This window comes from Neomonachus schauinslandi, chromosome 2 (assembly GCF_002201575.2).
Source record: "Neomonachus schauinslandi chromosome 2, ASM220157v2, whole genome shotgun sequence".
In the NCBI taxonomy this organism is placed as follows: domain Eukaryota; kingdom Metazoa; phylum Chordata; class Mammalia; order Carnivora; family Phocidae; genus Neomonachus; species Neomonachus schauinslandi.
Genome location: NC_058404.1, coordinates 182,330,910 through 182,348,392, shown reverse-complemented (window position 1 = coordinate 182,348,392; position 17,483 = coordinate 182,330,910). Strand labels below are relative to the sequence as shown.

The following is a 17,483-nucleotide window of genomic DNA, read 5'->3' as shown; positions in this document are numbered from 1 at the left end:
TTAGTGAGCTAAAATCAAGGTGTTGTCAGAGATGTGTTCCTTTTACAGGCTCTGAAGAAGAATACATTCCCTTGCCTTTCCCAGCTTTTAGAACACACCTGTATTCCTTGGCTCATGGTCCCTTTCTCCATCTTCAAAGCTAGCAGACAGTATCTTCAAATTTCTCTGATTCTGACCCTGCTGCCTCTCTCTTTCACTTATAAGGATCCTTGTGGTTATGTTGGACCTAACAAAATAATCTAAAATAATCCCTTCCTGGGATACCTGGGTGGCTCAGTGAGTTGAGCGTCCATCTTTTGATTATGACTCAAGTCCTGATCTCAGGGTTGTGGGATTGAGCCCCACGTTGGGCTCCACTCTCAACACAGAGTCTGCTTCAGATTCTCTCTCTTCCTCTCCCTCTTCCCCTCCCCCCACTTGCACTCACTCTCTCTCAAAAATAAATAGAAATAAATCTTTAAAAAAAAAAACTTAAGGTGCGCTTGGGTGGTTCAGTCGGTTAAGCATCTGCCTTTGGCTCAGGTCATGATCTTGGGGTCCTGGGATCAAGCCCCGAGTTGGGATCCCTGCTTAGCCAGGAATCTGCTTCTCCCTTTCCCTCTGCCCCTCCCTTTCCCCGCCTATGTGCACCCCCTCTCTCTCTCAAATAAATAAATAAAATCTTAAAAAAAAACCACTTAAAAATAATAAATAATAAATAATCCCTTCCTCTAAAGATCTTTAATCAAATCTGCGTAATTTCTATTACCAGGTAAGATAGCATGTCCACAAATTCTGGGATTAAGATGTGGGTGTCTCTGGGGGGCATATGGTGTACCATGGTGGTACAGGAAGTTTTGACAAGAAAAGAGATTAATATTATTTACTGATTTGATAAAATTTTATAGATTTAGAATTTTTTAGAACTTAATGATTTTACTAAATTATTGGCAAATATTCATCACAATTATAGGTCTAAAAATAAAAATTATATAATTATGATCATTTCACAATATATACAAATATCGAATCATTATACTGTATATCTGTATATCTGAAACTAATGTTGCTATAAGTCAATTATATCTCAACAAAAAAAGATATGATTATGTCAATAGATTCCCAAAACATATTTGAAACATATTTGAAACTGTATTTTATAACAACTATTTTATTAAATTTTTGTAAAAAGCACAACATAAAATTTACTATCTTAACCTTCTAACTGTACAGTTTAGTAGTGTTAAGTATATTCACACTGTTATGCAACCTAACATCTTTTTTTTGCACTCTTTATACAAAAGAATGGAAATATTTTTTTCATGACATAGAAATAATATTTGTGTGAAACCAACATTTGCCATCTTAACATAATTAATGTTACTTGAGGTTGAAATACTAGAGATATTCCCACCAAAGCAAAGAAAGAACATGAATCATTTTGGAATTTCTAGCCAATGAATAAGATGAGAAAAATAAATTAGAGTTATAGATATCAGAAAGAATATAAAATTACTATCAAGTATAGATCAATAAAAATTCAAAGGAATTAACTGACAGCTTTTAGAACTAATAAAATAATTCAGTTAAATGTGTGTTTACCAAGTAAAATATTAAAATTATTTACTCTTTTAAATATGAGAAGTAATCATTTAGAATATACAGTGGAAAAAAGAGTCAGACAACATAAGAGCTAAGCTCATTCACACTATAAACATAAAGAAATGCTGGATAGAAGATAACAAAGAATGTGAATACATAGCCAAACAGTCATCACAGTTTTCAATGCACATATCCTTTGGACAATTCTATTTCTATGTATTTGTCCTACAGAGATATTCATATATGTGTGAAAATGACACAATAAAAGGCAAATTACTTTGGCATTGCCAGAAATAGCATAAAGTTGAAAATTGCTTAAATGTTCATTTATAGAGGACTAACCCATTAAATAAATTATGGTATATACTTATAATGAAATACAATGTAGCTCTTAAAATGAAGCAGCTCTATATAAAGCAGCAATATATTCATATGTACTGGTATGAAAGGATCTCTAAAATTCATTAAGTTAAAAAAAAGTCAGATACTGTACATTGTATATGGTGTTCTACCTTTTGAGCTGAAACGGCTGTTGTGAAGGTCCCCAGTAACTAAATCCAAAGACCAATGGTCAGTCCTCTTCTTAATTGATCTCTCAGCAGCATTTGACCCAATTGTGCCTTTTCTTCACTTGGCTTTTAAGACACTACACTCTTTTTGGTTCTTCTCTTACTTCGGTGGTCAGCAGAGGCAAATCTAGCATTTTGGGAACCTAAAGTTTATATCATTTGGAAAACCCTTTAAACATAGAAAATACAGTATTACAAATAAATCATAATTAGGTAAGCACATGCATAATGGCTTAAAACAAGGGGGAAAATCGTAACAAATTATTAGAACAATAAGAGGTTCAGGTCTCCTTTTTCTGAGGTCTTATTAGGCAGTTTACTAGAAATGCATACATAGAAATATTTTCTGATCACAGCCTGATATCCCCTCCTGACTTAGAGCACACTCCACCTCCCAGCAATTCCCAGCACACTCCACCTCCCAGCAGCCCCCAGCACTCAAAGGTACCCATCCTAACAGAGGTCCTAAAGACCCTTCATTAGCATCATGGGAAATTCACCTCTCTTGGTTACTCCTCAATCTCCAAGACTGGTTCCTTCCCTTCTCCCTCCTATCTTAATGTTAAAGTGTCCCAGGTCTCAGTTCTTGATCTTTTCTCTAGTAATACCTACTCACTTGCTGATTTCACCAAGCTCAACTAGCTTGCGACTTTCATTATCATCTATATGTCGATAACTTCTAAACTTATATCTTCAGTCCAAACTTCTCTCCCATACTCCAGACTGGTATCTCCAACTGCCTGTTCAGTACCTCATTTAGGTATTTTGCAGATATCTGAAATTTAGTACATTGAAAACTGAAGCCCTGAAATCACTCCCGAAATTGTTCCACTCAACTTTCCCTATCTCAGTTAATGGTAACCCCATTTTTCCACTTACTCAAATCAAACTTCCTTCCACTTGGCATTATCCTTGATTCCTATTTTTCTGACATTATATTTAGAATTTGACCATTTTCCCCCACTTCCACTGTGTTGCAAATTGAGTTCCCAGGGAAGCAGACTGAGATTGAGATTAGCATGCCAAAGATTTATTAGGGAGTGGTCTTGCGATCAACACCTGTAGAAGGGCAGTGAATGAAGCAGGATTGAGCAGAGAAAGAAGTCTAGCTGCAATACAATATAAATGGAAGCCTCAGCTAATGCTGCAGAGACTTCTAAAGGTGGGATAAACCTCAGACCTGTCCTGAGATGGGGGCAGGAAATTCAGACCTTTTTGCCATGTATGAGTTGTCCCTGGATGCGGGCCATTCCAGGAAAGCGGCTTGATCCTTGAGCAAAATAGCTCTTTTCAGCAGAGGCATTCCCTGAAAGGAGCTGACTGCTGAGAGCAGCTGAGGACTGTCTGCTTCAGCACTACTAGCAGCTAAGTCCTTTATTCCTAAAGAGAATCTGGGTGGCACATCCCAGTGCCCAGCACTCACTGCTACCAGCTTAGTCTAAGCCGTTACCAGTAGTTTCCTAAAGGGTCTCCATCCTTCTGTCCCTGCCCCACCCCCATGGCCAATTTCTTCACGTGGCTAGAGTGATCCTTATAAAATATAAGTTAGATCATTACACTCCTCTGCAGTGGCTCTCCATTTCACTTCCAATGAAAGCCAGTATCCTGACAATGGCCTGCAATGCCTTGCATAATTCGGTCTCTCTTTACCTTTCTCACATATCTCTTCCCGCTCATCTGCTCCAGCCACATGTATTCGTGCTGTTCCTCTGACATATCAGGCATAGTCCTGCCTTAGCACCTTTTCGATTGTTGACTCTTCTGCCTGGGGAGTTCTACCGCTGGATGCTGGAATGCTCCACCCCTGGATATCCGTATGTTAACTTTCTCAAGTCCTTTCAAGTCTTTGATTAGATGTTACCTATATGCAACTAATGAATTGTTGAACACTACAATAAAAACTTATGATGTACTCTATGTTGGCTAACTGAACATAAAAAAAAAAAAAAGATGTTATCTCCTCAATGATGCCTACCCTGAGCACTCTGTTTTGGTTTGGTTTGGTTTGGTTTGTTTGTTTGTTTTTTAACCTTTAGACTTTTTTTATTTAAATTCAACTAATTAACATATAATGTATTATTGGTTTCAGAGGCACAGGCCTGTGATTCATCAGTCTTATATAATACCCAGTGCTTCTTACATCACGTACCCTCCTTAATGTCCATCACCCAGTTACCCCATCCCTCCACCACCACCCCCCCAGCAACCCTCAGTTTGTTTCCTCTGATAAGAGTCTCTTATGGTTTGTCTCCCTCTCTGGTTTCGTCTTGTTTTATTTTTTCCTCTCTTCCCCTATGATCCTCTGTTTTGTTTCTTAAATTCCACTTATCAGTGAGATCATATGATAATTGCCTTTCTCTGATTGACTTATTTTACTTAGCATAATACCCTCTAGTTCCATCCACGTCATTGCAAATGGTAAGATTTCATTTTTTTGATGGCTGAGTAGTATTCCATTGTGTGGGTATATATATATATATATATATCCATTCATCTGTCGATGGACATCTGGCCATCATAGTTTGGCTATTGTGGACATTGCTGCTATAAACATTGGGGTGCAGGTGCCCCTTCGGATCAGTATATTTGTATCTTTGGAGTAAATACCCAGTAGTGCAATTGCTGGGCCAGAGGGTAGCTCTATTTTCAAATTTTGGGGGAACCTCCATACTGTTTTCTAGAGTGGCTCCACCAGCTTGCATTCCCACCAACAGTGTAAGAGGGTTCTGAGCACTCTCTTTTAAGTGGCAACCATCCTTTTCCATTTCCCCTTTACTGTGTTTCCATAGCACTTACAACCTAAAATACCATATCATGTAATTATTTATAATGCTTGCTATTTATTACCCCCACCATAATTAAGCCCCACAGAGAGGTTTTTTTGTTTGTTTATTTGCTTGTCTGTTTCCTTTGTTGTATCCCAAACACCAAGCACCTAGAGTGCTGGTGCATAGTAGAAACAGAAGGAAAGAATTAGTGAACTGATTTAAAAAGATAACGTCTGTAGATGTCATTCAGAATGGAGCACAGAATAAAAGTAATTAAGAAATATGGCAGGTCAAATAAGTGTAGCTCAGTCTTATGTCTTATATCTTATAGAAGTCAAGTAGAAGTGAATAGAGAATGGGGTAAAGACATCATTCAAAAAGGTAATGGCTGAGAATTTTCCAGAAATGGGGCTAAACAAAATTTATATTTGAAGAAACATGACAGTCTTGAGCCATATAAATAAAAACAAACCCCAAGTTATATATACTAAGGGAATGGGGGAATATAGAATATAGAATAAAATTAAAGTAATAGTAGTAGTAGTAATTGCAGCTAACATTTTAATAATATTCACCATGTGCTAGGTACTGTTCAACACACTTTTTTAAGATTTATTTATTTTAGAGGGAGAGAGAGCACAAGTGGGAGGGGCAAGGAGAGGGAGAGAGACTCTCAAGCAGACTCCCCCCTGAATCAGGCCTCGATCTCATGACCCTGAGATCATGACCTGAGGCAAAATCAAGAGTCAGATACTCAACTGACTGCGCCACCCAGACATCCCAACACACTTTATGTATATTAAATAATCCCCACAATAGCCTTTGATGTAGATATTATTATGGTATGCATATTACACGTGCGGAAACTGAAACACCAAGAAGTCTAGTAGCTTGCCCAATGTCGCCAGCTAGTAAGTGGTGGAACTAGAATCTGAATGCTAGCAGTGCAGTTTCAAAATAAATTCTAGATAGGTTAATGATTTTACCATAAAATGAATTTATCAGAAATTCTAGACAAATGGCAAGATCTCATTCTTTTTTATGGCTGAGTAATATTCCATTGTATTTATATGCCTCACCTTCTTTATCCATTCATCTCTCTTGTCATCTGTAGCAACGTGAATGGACCTAGAGGGTATTACACTAAGTGAAATAAGTCAGACAGAGGAAGACAAATACCATATGATTTCACTTATATGTGGAATCTAAGAAAACAAAACAATTCAATGAGCAAAAAACAGAAACAGAGTTATAAATACAGAGAACAAACTGGTAGTGGCCAGACGGGAGAGAGGTGGGAGGATGGGCAAAACAGGTGAATAAGGGGCACAAACTTCCAGTTATAAAATAAATAAGTCATAGGGATGAGAAGTACAGCATAAGGAATATAGTCAATAGTATTATAATAACTTTGTATGGTGATAGAAGGTAACTACACTTACTGAGGCGAGCATTGCATAATGTATAGAATTGTGAAATCACCTTGTTGTACACCCAAAACTAATATAACATTGTATGTCTACTATACTTCAACAAAAAAGAGAGAGAGAAAGAGAGACCTAGAAGAGAGAGAAGAGAAGAACATGTTAATTCAGAGGCAGAGATTTCAAGCCAAGGAACACGTGGCGACACCAGAAACTGGAAGGAAGAGGCAAGGGAGGGTTTTCCTCCAGAAGCTTTGGAGGGAGTATGGCCCTGCCAATTCCTTGATTTTGGACTTCCGGTCTCTAGAACTGTGAGAGAATAAATTTTTGTTGTTTTAAGCCACTAAAAAAATGCCAGACAAAATTTCCTGTTTTAGTCAGGATGTACTAGATTATACTGCAATAGCACACAAATCCAAAATCTCAGTGGCTTAAAACAACACAGGTTTATTTCTTGCTTATGGTCATGTCCATCTGATAGGATGGAACCTAGCTCTGTGTCATCTTCACTCCAGAACCTAGGCTGGTGGAATAACCACTATTACTATAACCATGGTTGCTGTGAAGAGGAAAAGAGGGAACATGGTTATTGCTCTAGTTCTTGAAACTTCCATTTAGAAATTTTCAAATGACACGTATCTGTTTCATTGACTAAAGAACAGGTCACATGGCCACACCTAACCCCAAAGTGGCCAGAAAAGACAAGCTGATGTATATTACCCAAGGAGAAGAACCAGAAATATTTGATGAAAACACTGAAAACTTTCATAATCTAGGTGAATATATAGAGAATATTTTAAATGTGGGGAGGAGCTTTCTAAGCATGAAAGAAAGTATTGGTAGATTTCAGCATATAAAAATTAAGAACATCTCTGTGTCAGAAATAACAAACTGAGCAAAGCCATTCGTAGCATATTATTAGACCAAAGGTTAGAATTCTTCATGTACAAAAAATTTAAACAATTTTAAAACATCAATTTTAAAATGGACTAAGATGATGAGCTGGAAAATAGCAAAAGAAATGCAAATGGAAAAGTGTTCAACTTTATTAGTAATTAAAGCAAAATGCTGTTTTTACTTATAAGATGCTGATAACCCGTTTTGATGAGAATAATAGAAAAGGGGGGCACCTGAGTGGCTCAGTCATTGAGCGTCTGCCTTCGGCTCAGGTCATGATCCCAGGGTCCTGGGATTGAGCCTCACATCGGGCTCCCTGCTCTGCAGGAAGCCTGCTTCTCCCTCTCCCACTCCCCCTGCTTGTGTTCCCTCTCTTGCTGTCTCTCTCTGTCAAATAAATAAATAAATAAATAAATAAATAAATAAAATCTTAAAAAAAAAAGAATAATAGAAAAGGTGCACTATGTTATTGCTGTATTTATTAAAAACAAAGAGAAAACAAACTCTATCTAGAGGACAGTTTGGCAATGTGTATCAAAAGTTCTAGATTTACAGTGCCCATTGCTTTGACCAGACAGCTAGTCCAGTTTTAGGAATTTCAATAAAGCCGTACATAAATATTTAGCTATAGGGAAGTTTACTGAAGCATTGTTTATAGTTGGTGAAAAGCGGAAATACTTAAGTGTTCAACGATAAAGGACAGGTTAAATTAACTATTGTTTATCCCTATAGTGGCACATTTTCTGCAGCATTAAAAAATGTGGGCAGGGAATATTTATATTATTGAGAAAAAATAGATTATAGAACAACATACATACTTCTGCTGTTTGAAAAATGTGTGTATGTATAAGAGTAGTCTGAAAGGATAAGCATCAGAATGTTAACACAGGTGGGCTTAGGGGCCCACCTAGAGACCAGAAGTCCTTTTTTGATGATCTGTACTTCTGATTTTTACCATAACCTTGTATTGCTTGTATAGTCTTTTAAAATATAATAAAAATAAATCAGTGGCAATGGTTGGTACACATTTCACCATTGGGCTTACTGATGCTCAGTCTCCTTATCTATTCTTTTTTCTAGAGCTGGGGCCCCTTCTTATGCCTTGGACCCACAGTTTCTCCATTGGCTCCTGCTGCTAGTCCAGTCCTGACCTTGTGCCTCTACTTTGTTAACTGGGCGTCTGCCTTTTCCTGTCATTCCCAGTTCTTTTCTCAGTAACGTCTTTTGAATCCCAGGTCTTCCAATACCAGGACCCAGATTTCCTGTCACTGATCACCTGGGGATGGATCTCCTGCCCCCAAGTTCCAAGCTGGTGTCAGCAACCCAGTTCCTCCAGAGGACATCTTTGATTCTGACTTTCTGCCCTTCCTATTTTCGTCTCCAGGCAGATGCCACACTCCACCTGCTGGGCAGGACACCCACCTCCTAACCTGTATTGGGCTGCCACTTGTTCTCCAGCTGCCATCCCTTCTAGATGCCATGAGTTACCTTTCCTCCCACCCTGACATGCCCAACCGCCGGCTGCTGCATTCCTGCAGAGACTCTAGGTCCAGTTTCCGGCACTTCCCAGACTACTCTGTGCCACTGTAATTAACTACGGTCCCCGCTACGCATTTGTCCCTGGGTTAAATTTCTCCCAGCTGCTTCTCTCTTCCAGATAGAAAACAATAAAAGAATCAACTGGTAGTAACTTACATTATCTGCTGTTGTTCAAGGTTTGTGTGGCTGACAGTGAGAAATCTTTGGGTGAACTTTGGCCATCACCCTTGGCATCCACTATAACACTTAGCATAGGTGTACCAATAGAGGGCACTCCTCCCATTTCCAGACACAACACTGAACTGGAAAGAGTCTACCTCTGTGCCTCCCGAGCAGGGAAAAAGCAGTGAATTACCTGTTATAAAACAGTGCTTAATTGTTTGTTTCTTCCACTGTTGTACCCAGGTATTACTTTGTTTTTCCCGGGATACATCTGTGTTGGGTCATTTTGCGTACAACAGTGCTTCACCACCAAAATCATACATAAGAGGTAAAATTTTAGTTACATAAAGGAAGTATTCTTTAAGACTTACAAAATCATACCAAGACTGTTATATTTTATAGCATTTATTGGTGTTGTTAATTTTTCTTTTATTGTAAAGTACTTAATAAGATTTCTCTCAGATTATTGTAACCATACTTTCACTCCTACTCACATCAGGGCCCGAGCAACTCATCACAATCACAGGCAAGTGGTTCTCAGAAGCAGCACTTAGAGTTACCTCCTTTATCTTCCCTGTTTACCCTCCCCTCCGTTGCTGTTTTTGTCATCTCTGTTGACTTTTATTTTCCCTCCTAACTACGAGTTTATCACACAAATTTGCTTTTTCTACTTTTTTTTCCCTTCTCTATTCCTTCCCTCAAAATGGTCTACCACATTTAAAATTTGATGTAATTTATATGCTATTAGCTCTCTAATTTCTATTTGAGGGCTTTCTTCTCTATCACTAGCTGCCTACAAGATATTGCTATTTCAATATCCTACTATCACCTGACAACAGATCTAATTTCAGCTGGAAGCCTTTCTCAATTTCTCCTTTTTATTAAGTGGTGAACACCCAGCACTGAAAGCTTATAACCCCATTGTGTATGATCGTTCTGCTGTTCCCATAAAGAAAGAAGCTGTTTCTCCTGTACCTCCCAAGTCTGTCAGCCTGATTACTACAACCCCTGCCCTAGGACCGGCCTATGCTACCCACTGTACTTCTAACCAACCGGCTACAGATTGGGGGGGCAACAACCTGCTTTTCAGTTAATTTGCTAGAGCAGCTCACAGAACCCAGGGAAACATGTACCTCTGCCAGTTTATTGAACGGCATGATAAGACAGATGAATAGTCAGATGAAGCATACACAGGGCGAGTTCTGGGAGTGTCCTGAGCATAGGAGCTTCTGCCCCCATGGAGTGGTGGTGTGTCATCCTCCCAGTGTTGATGTGTCTGCCTACCTGGAACCTCTCTGAATGCCTTACTACTGGGATTTTATGGAGGCTTCCTCGCCTAGGCATGATCAGTTATTAACCTCATTTCCAGCACCTGTCCCCCTCTCTGGAAAATGGCAGACAGGGCTGAAAATTCCAAGGTTCTAATCATGACTTGGTCGTTCTGGTGACCAGTCCTCATCCGGAAGTCCACCAGAGTCACACCAATAGAACAACAGATGCTCCCAGTCTCTTATCACTTAGAACTTTACAAGGGTTTTCACTAGCCCCGTATTTAGTACCCATTCTGTACCATCCATATCTCTCTCCCTCTCCCTCTCCCTCTCTCTCTCTCTCACGTCCACTTTTCATTATTCCATTCTTTCCTTACTCACAAGCTCAGTCCTTGTTATCTCCACCCTAACCTAAATTGCTCATGCTCCTTATTCTTTGTCTCCTCTCTGCCACCACTCTCAACAAAAACAAAAACAAATTTTTCATTAAAAACTTACCTTAAAGCCAAGTGCAAGAATGCATGAGACTTTTCAATAGACTCAAAGGTCTTAGGAAAAAAAAAAACTGTCAAGATGAAAGCTACCTAAAGATTTCAGCGGAAGGCAGGAAAAAACTCAGGACCTTAAGAGTTGAGGGAAAGCTCTTTTTAAAAACTACTTTAAACATTTGATTATGCTGAAGTTACTTTAATTTTCTGAAACAATTCTGATTTCCAATATTTAGCCTCATTCTTGGACCACATGAACTATTTTAGGATTCAGAAAATATTACCACTATATGGTTTAAGACATTTAATTTTTAACTTTTCAGCACATTCCAAAGGAATGTAAACTAATGAGGCATTGCAAAGCCTAGGACTTACTTTAATGAATAGATTAGAATTATTTATAGTTAGCAAAACAAATCCATGCTTCCAAATAGATGCTTCTCTTCTTAACTGCTTAAGGAATTTGAAAGCATTTGTTTTTTTAATTACTTTGTATCAGTTGCTCATACTTAAGTTTATATTATTGACTTTGAGGAAAGGATTTGCTAGTATCAAAAGATTAGCTGGTAGATTTTCAAATTAATTCCATATCCTGCAATGAAGTCCAAGGAGATTGTACTATAGTAGTTTTAAAATTCCATTATGAGTACATCCACGAAATTAGTTAATTTTTGAAGATTTATTTTGATCACATTGAAACCTTCTATGATTTTTCTTACAGGAAAACTAGGACTAGAAGAGTATGCGGTCTTTTATCCACCAAATGGTAAGAGTAATACTATTGCTTCCTCTAGTGGGAAATAGGAAAATTACAACTTCTATAACAAATGTGACCTTGTCTATGTGGAGAAGGGTAATAATTTATTATCTAAAGTAAACCTCCTATAGAATACCTATTTTAGTGAACTTTCCCATGTTTGTGGTAGGTTTGTGCAAGCCAACGCACACCCTCCCTGGCTTTCCTTGAAACCAGTAGGGATATCTGTGAGAAAGCTTAGCCGACTTAGGTCTAGGGGACTTCACTTTCCTCTGCGGGACACCGACTGGGTCCATCCAGGGCCTTCCTTTTTTTCCTTCTTCTTCTTTTTTTTTTTTTAAGATTTTATTTATTTATTTGACAGAGCGCCCAAGCAGGGGGAGCAGGAGAGCAGGGGGAGCAGAAAATGAAATCTTTTTATTTCATAAATACCACACTTGTCAAATTATGAGAATAACAAAGTTTAACACCAGGCAATGCACTCAACTGATTCGAGCACTGTGGCAGTGAAGTCGAAGGAAGGCCCTGGGCCTGGGGGGCTCAGTCAGTTAAGCGTCTGCCTTCGGCTCAGGTCGTGATGTCAGGCTCCTGGGATCAAGCCCCCCATGGGGCTCCCTGCTCAGCGGGGAGCCTGCTTCTCCCTCTCCTTCCACCCGTCCCCCTGCTTGTGCGCTCTCGCACTCTCTCTCTGTGTCAAATAAATAATAAAATAAAATCTCTAAAAAGATTTTGAAGAAATATATCACCAAGATAATCTATTTTGACTATATAAAGTGATCAAATGTGTAATGACTTCATTAGATATTAAGTATTCCTTTGAAATTATTGGACATTTTTTAAGATCTGCTTTTCGGAAAAGCAATATAGAACATTCCTCATTATGATAATGTTAAGTAGTCCTTGTTATCTCCACCCTAACCTAAATTGCTCATGCTCCTTATTCTTGTCTCCTCTCTGCCACCACTCTCAACAAAAACAACAAAAAAATTTTCATTAAAAACTTACCTTAAAGCCAAGTGCAAGAATGCATGAGACTTTTCAATAGACTCAAAGGTCTTAGGAAAAAAAAAAACTGTCAAGATAAAAGCTACCTAAAGATTTCAGTGGAAGGCAGGAAAAAACTCAGAACCTTAAGAGTTGAGGGAAAGCTATTTTTTAAAACTACTTTAAATGCATCCTGAAGAAGTCCTTTCACCCCAGTAGAGTTAAGAACATGGGCTTTATAATCCAGCAGACGTGGGTTCAGGTCCCAGTTCTGCCAGCTCACCCTATGACCTTGGGTAAGTTACATGACTTTGCTGAGCTGCAGATGGATTAAATGAGACACAATCTATAAAAAGGGCACAGTGACTGATTTGTAGCCAGTGCTCAAAACATGCAGCTGCTACTGGTCTGTTTCGCTTCTTTGTCAAGCTCTCCATGTGAAGGTCATACTCGTCATTCAGGGCACTGTTCTCTCTATGCACCTGTCAGTGTCACCTCTCAGGTTCTTTCACGGACCATCCTCCTCTGCCCCTCTTGAAGCACCAGAGTTCTCCCATGGCCCACCCCACCCCTCGTCTGTTGCTCTTCTGTTCACACATTTTCCTCGGGCTTTTTTACCTGCTTTCTTGGTCCTCTTTGTTCATTACTCTAAAATTTACATCTTCAGTTATGACCTCTATAATAATGACCTCAGGCTTAACATATCTCAACATGAACTCATTCGTTTATCTTCCTATACCCACTATTTAAAAAAGAAAACAAAAACAAGATGAAATTAAGAACAAAACAAAAACTGTGCTATTTCTCTCTCAGCTCATTGTGCTCTCATCTAACCAGTCATTCAAGGCCTAAAGCCAGGTAGTCATCCTTGTCTCCTCTCAGTCTTGCATCCCCCTCATCTAATAAGTCACCAGGGCCATCCAATTTTATCTTTAAAACGCACCTGGAACCTCTCCTCCCTCTCTTCCTCACCATAACTGCTGCCTTGTCCTCAGCCAGGCTCTACCATCTCTAGCTTATTAATTGTAATAGACACCTCACTGGTCTCTCTTTTTCCAACCTTTTCTAGCTTTGCTTTATTTTTCACAGTGCTGTCTGAGTTTTACATCTAAAAGGAAAATCTAAAAATTGCCATTTTTCTCCTTAAAGTTTTCTTAATGGCTTCCCATCTCTTCACAAGTAATGTCTAATGGCCTTTTGGCCTGGCGTTCAGGGACCTCTTTTGACTCAGACCTCTACTCAGTCTGACTCCTAGCTTTGTATCCCCCCTTTTCCTGTCTCACTTTTCTTTTTATCATAGCAATATCAAATGATTAGCTACATACATGCACATGCACCCCTACATACTCTCTCAGAGCTCCGTGCTGCTTCCTGCCTCATTACCTCTCCATTCTGGTGTGTAGAGAAGGCTTTCTTCACCTGCTCTCAGGGCTCACCTCAGGAAGCTTTTCAGGAAGCCTTCCCCGCATCCGCACATTAGGTTAAGGACTCTTTCTTTAGGCTCCCATGGTATCCAGTGTGAAAATCTTTGATATCTCTTGGTATATTGTCTTGATATTATTTGTTTATGCTTTATCTTCTCCTCTAGATTGCAAGCTCCTTGAGGTGTAAGGCCATATTCATTTTTGTTCTCCCAGCATCTAGTCATCGTAGGAGTTTAATGAGTATTTATTTGAACTAAATTACAGGATTTTTAATTTTAACATTTATTTATGTTATACTTCTGCCTCCTCAGAAACCTAATTTTCAGATAACTTTTTATGTTTATCGAAGAATCAGGAAATCAAAGGAAAAATACCTCTGAAGAGCCCAAAGAGGTGTCCATGGTGTCAAGTTCCTCCTCTCTCCATTCCTAGGAGAGCTTTTTCAACTTAGTTTAGAACATATTAGCTTGGGGCCCCTGGGTGTCACAGTCGGTTAAGCATCCAACTCTTGGTTTCAGCTCGGGTCATGATTTCGGGGTTGTGAGATCGAGCCCAGCATCAGGCTCTGAGCTCAGCGAGGAGTCTGCTGGGGTTTCTCTCCCTCTCCCTCTGCCCCTCCCCTCGCTTGCTCACGTGCATGCTCCCTCTCTCAAATAAATAAATCTTTAAAAAAAAAAAAAAAAGAACATTTTAGCTTTTACTTAACACACATGCCCAACAAGCTTGGTTTACCACTGTTTATGCCCCCCACCCCGTACGAAACTGGAAGCATGGAACAGGACCCTAATAACAACAGTAGAAGTGAAAATCAGAGGCTTCACAAAGGAAAACAGAAAAACTATAAACCAGCACATAAGAGCACTCCAGAAAATCAGCCTGGGACCATCTTATGTAAAAGCTCTTTAAAAGGTCTCACTGGGTTGTAGCCTACTATCATAATTTAAGACTTTTATTAGGAACTCCAGGCACCAAGGAAAAATATTGCTGTAATAATGATAACGGTAACCTCAGCAGCAGCTGTGTTCCAGGCAGCATGCTAAGCACATTGCATGTGCTCATTCACTTAATCCTTGCAAGGCAGGTACCTTTTGAGGCAGGTATGAATATTATCCCTATTTATAGATAAAGAAGCTGAGGCATAGCATGTCAACTTGCCCAGCTGGTGAGTGTCGAAGCCAGGATTTGAACCCAAAGCTCTTTGACTTCCGTATTCTTGATCACCATGCCCTGTTGCCTTGGGAAGTGTTACTGTGTACACTAAAGTGTCTTTTAGAAGAAAAGGAAGGGGCTAATATATTGAAAAAGTAGATGTGTAGAATAGGTTCTAGGAAGATTTTCATTCAGAATAAAAATAGTTTATTGCTAAATGGGGTAAACCTACAGCTGTTCATAAACTTAATTCTTCAGAATAATTTCTTCTTTCAGGTTATTTTAGAATGTTACCAGAATCAGAGAGAACTTTCCTCTCTGGGCAATTGAGTCTGAAATTGCAGAGTAAGAGACAAAGACTAGTCAGTGTGCTGTCCTGTAATTCTTTACTTAAGCCAATACAAAGCAACATTTTATATTACTCACTTCTGCCAAAGACAGGATTACTTTAAAATCTTAAGGACACGTCTGGGGTGCCTGGGTGGCTCAGTCAGCTAAGCGTCTGCCTTCGGCTCAGGTCGTGATCTCAGGGTCCTGGGATCGAGCCCCACGTCGGGCTCCCTGCTCAGGGGAGAGCCTGCTTCTCCCCCTCACTCTGCCTCTCCTCTCCGCGTGTTCTCTCTTGCAAATAATAAATAAATAAAATCTAAAAAATAAAAAAATAAAATAAAATTTTAAGGATACGTCTACCACCACTGCCACCAGAACTGACCTGGCTTTCTTGGTCTCAGGGGCCCACACAGAGAGGCTGGCCTACAGCTCACTGACACACTCCCCATCCCTGACCAGGCAGGTGCTTACACAGGGGCACCTCCTCCCTGTATCTCCTTTCCTAGGGTTGAAATGACAGACCACTGTGGCATTGGACATTACCCTCTCACCTCATTTGAGGCCTTGTTAGCGGACAGGCTTTCTGTAGTAGAGTCACTAAACAACCGGTAGGCAAAATGTCTGAGCTGAGGAGACTCTTCACAGGAATTATATAAGCTTCTCTTGTTTTTATTTTTTGTTCACTTTATATAATTTGTCTTTATTTATTCATTTAATACTTTAGTCCTGCTCTGGCTCCCTCTTCTATTCTAGCTGGGTGATCTGCAGTAATAACCCGAAGTACCTGCTGTCAAGGAGCTTACATTTGAGGGAGGGAGGCAAACAATAAGCAAGTAAATAAATAGCTAATGAAAGTAATTTCAGAGAGTGAGGACATGAACAATGAAGGGAAACAGAAATTGATAGTGGGGGGCGTGGCTATTTTAGGTCAGGTGATCAGGAAAAGTACTTCTGAGGAGGTAGAATATGAACAGAGACCAGAATATGCAGAGTGAGCTGTTCAAAGAGGCAGGAGAAGAACATTCCAGAGGGAATATATAGCATGGTGAAGGGCCTGAGACAGGGCCATACCTGATGGTTCGAAGAACAAGATGGCCAGCATGACTGGTGACAGTGAGCAAAATATAATCTGGTATAAGGTGAGGTAGGAGACTTAGGGACCAGGTCAGATAGGGAGACAGTTGATCGAAAGTTTTGTCTAGTAAGTCCAGTGTCTGGGCTGATTCCTCAGGGACAATTGCTGTTACTTTCTTGTTTTCCTGTGAATGAGCTATCCTTTTTTAAAAAATTTAATTGCAATTAGTTAACATACAGTGTTATATTAGTTCAGGTGTACAATATAGTGATTCAACACTTCCATACATTACTCAGTGCTCATCATGATAAATGTATTCCTGATCCCCTTGGGCTATACTTTCTTATTTCTTCGCACACCTGGTAAATTTTTTGTTGATAACTAGGTATCTCGACTATTAGAGTGTGGTAACTAGAACCAGATTGTCTTCCCTCCCCAGAATTTGTTGTTGTTGCTTGTTGTGTGCCAATTGTTTGTTTAGTGACTTTTCTAAACTTCTTTTGTCAGGATTGTGTTCTTTGTATTGAGTGCCCACTAAAGTCTCTGTTCCATCAGTTGAGTGGTCAGCTGATAATTTGACAGAGATTTCCTTGAACGTCTGAAACCAAAAGAAAAAAAAAAAATTACCCCAGGCTTTGCAGGCTGGTACTCCTTCAAGGCTTAGTGAGGCCATTTGTAGTTCTATCGTAGCCTTCGCTTCCTGCCTATGCAGAGCCTAGGAGTCTGGCAGAAGTGAAAGCTGAAGTGCTTCTTAGGTCTTTTCTAGATTCCCCTGAATAGAGAGAAGCTTTTCAAAGCCTTTATCCTTCCCCAGCCTCTTCCTTCCCAAGGTTATCAATCTGTCTACTGCTTGCCTCATCTGTTGTCCTTGCTGCCCCAGGAAGTGGCAGGGAGTATGTTTGCACTTACAGGCTTTTGCTAGTGGGTAGGCCGCTTCAGCCTAGTCCCTCAGGTAGCTACTAGACAGGTCAAGGCACACAGCCACAGTTTTTCGATTCAAGATCCATATTGTTCACTCTGGGCCCAGCAAGCTGCCTCAGGAACATGGGGGGCTATATCTTCATG

The 17,483-nt window shown here is 39.6% G+C and overlaps 1 protein-coding gene across 2 annotated transcripts in view; it reads left to right on the top strand.

The window, feature by feature from the left end:
• Positions 1-17,483, top strand: part of TBC1D19 (TBC1 domain family member 19) — a 158,748-nt gene that overhangs the window by 118,437 nt on the left and 22,828 nt on the right. For both annotated transcript variants that reach the window (XM_021679417.1, XM_044912758.1), the window contains 2 exons: positions 9,184-9,268; positions 11,421-11,465. In XM_021679417.1, the coding sequence (XP_021535092.1) occupies positions 9,184-9,268; positions 11,421-11,465 (130 nt within the window). The remainder of the gene's footprint in view (positions 1-9,183; positions 9,269-11,420; positions 11,466-17,483) is intronic.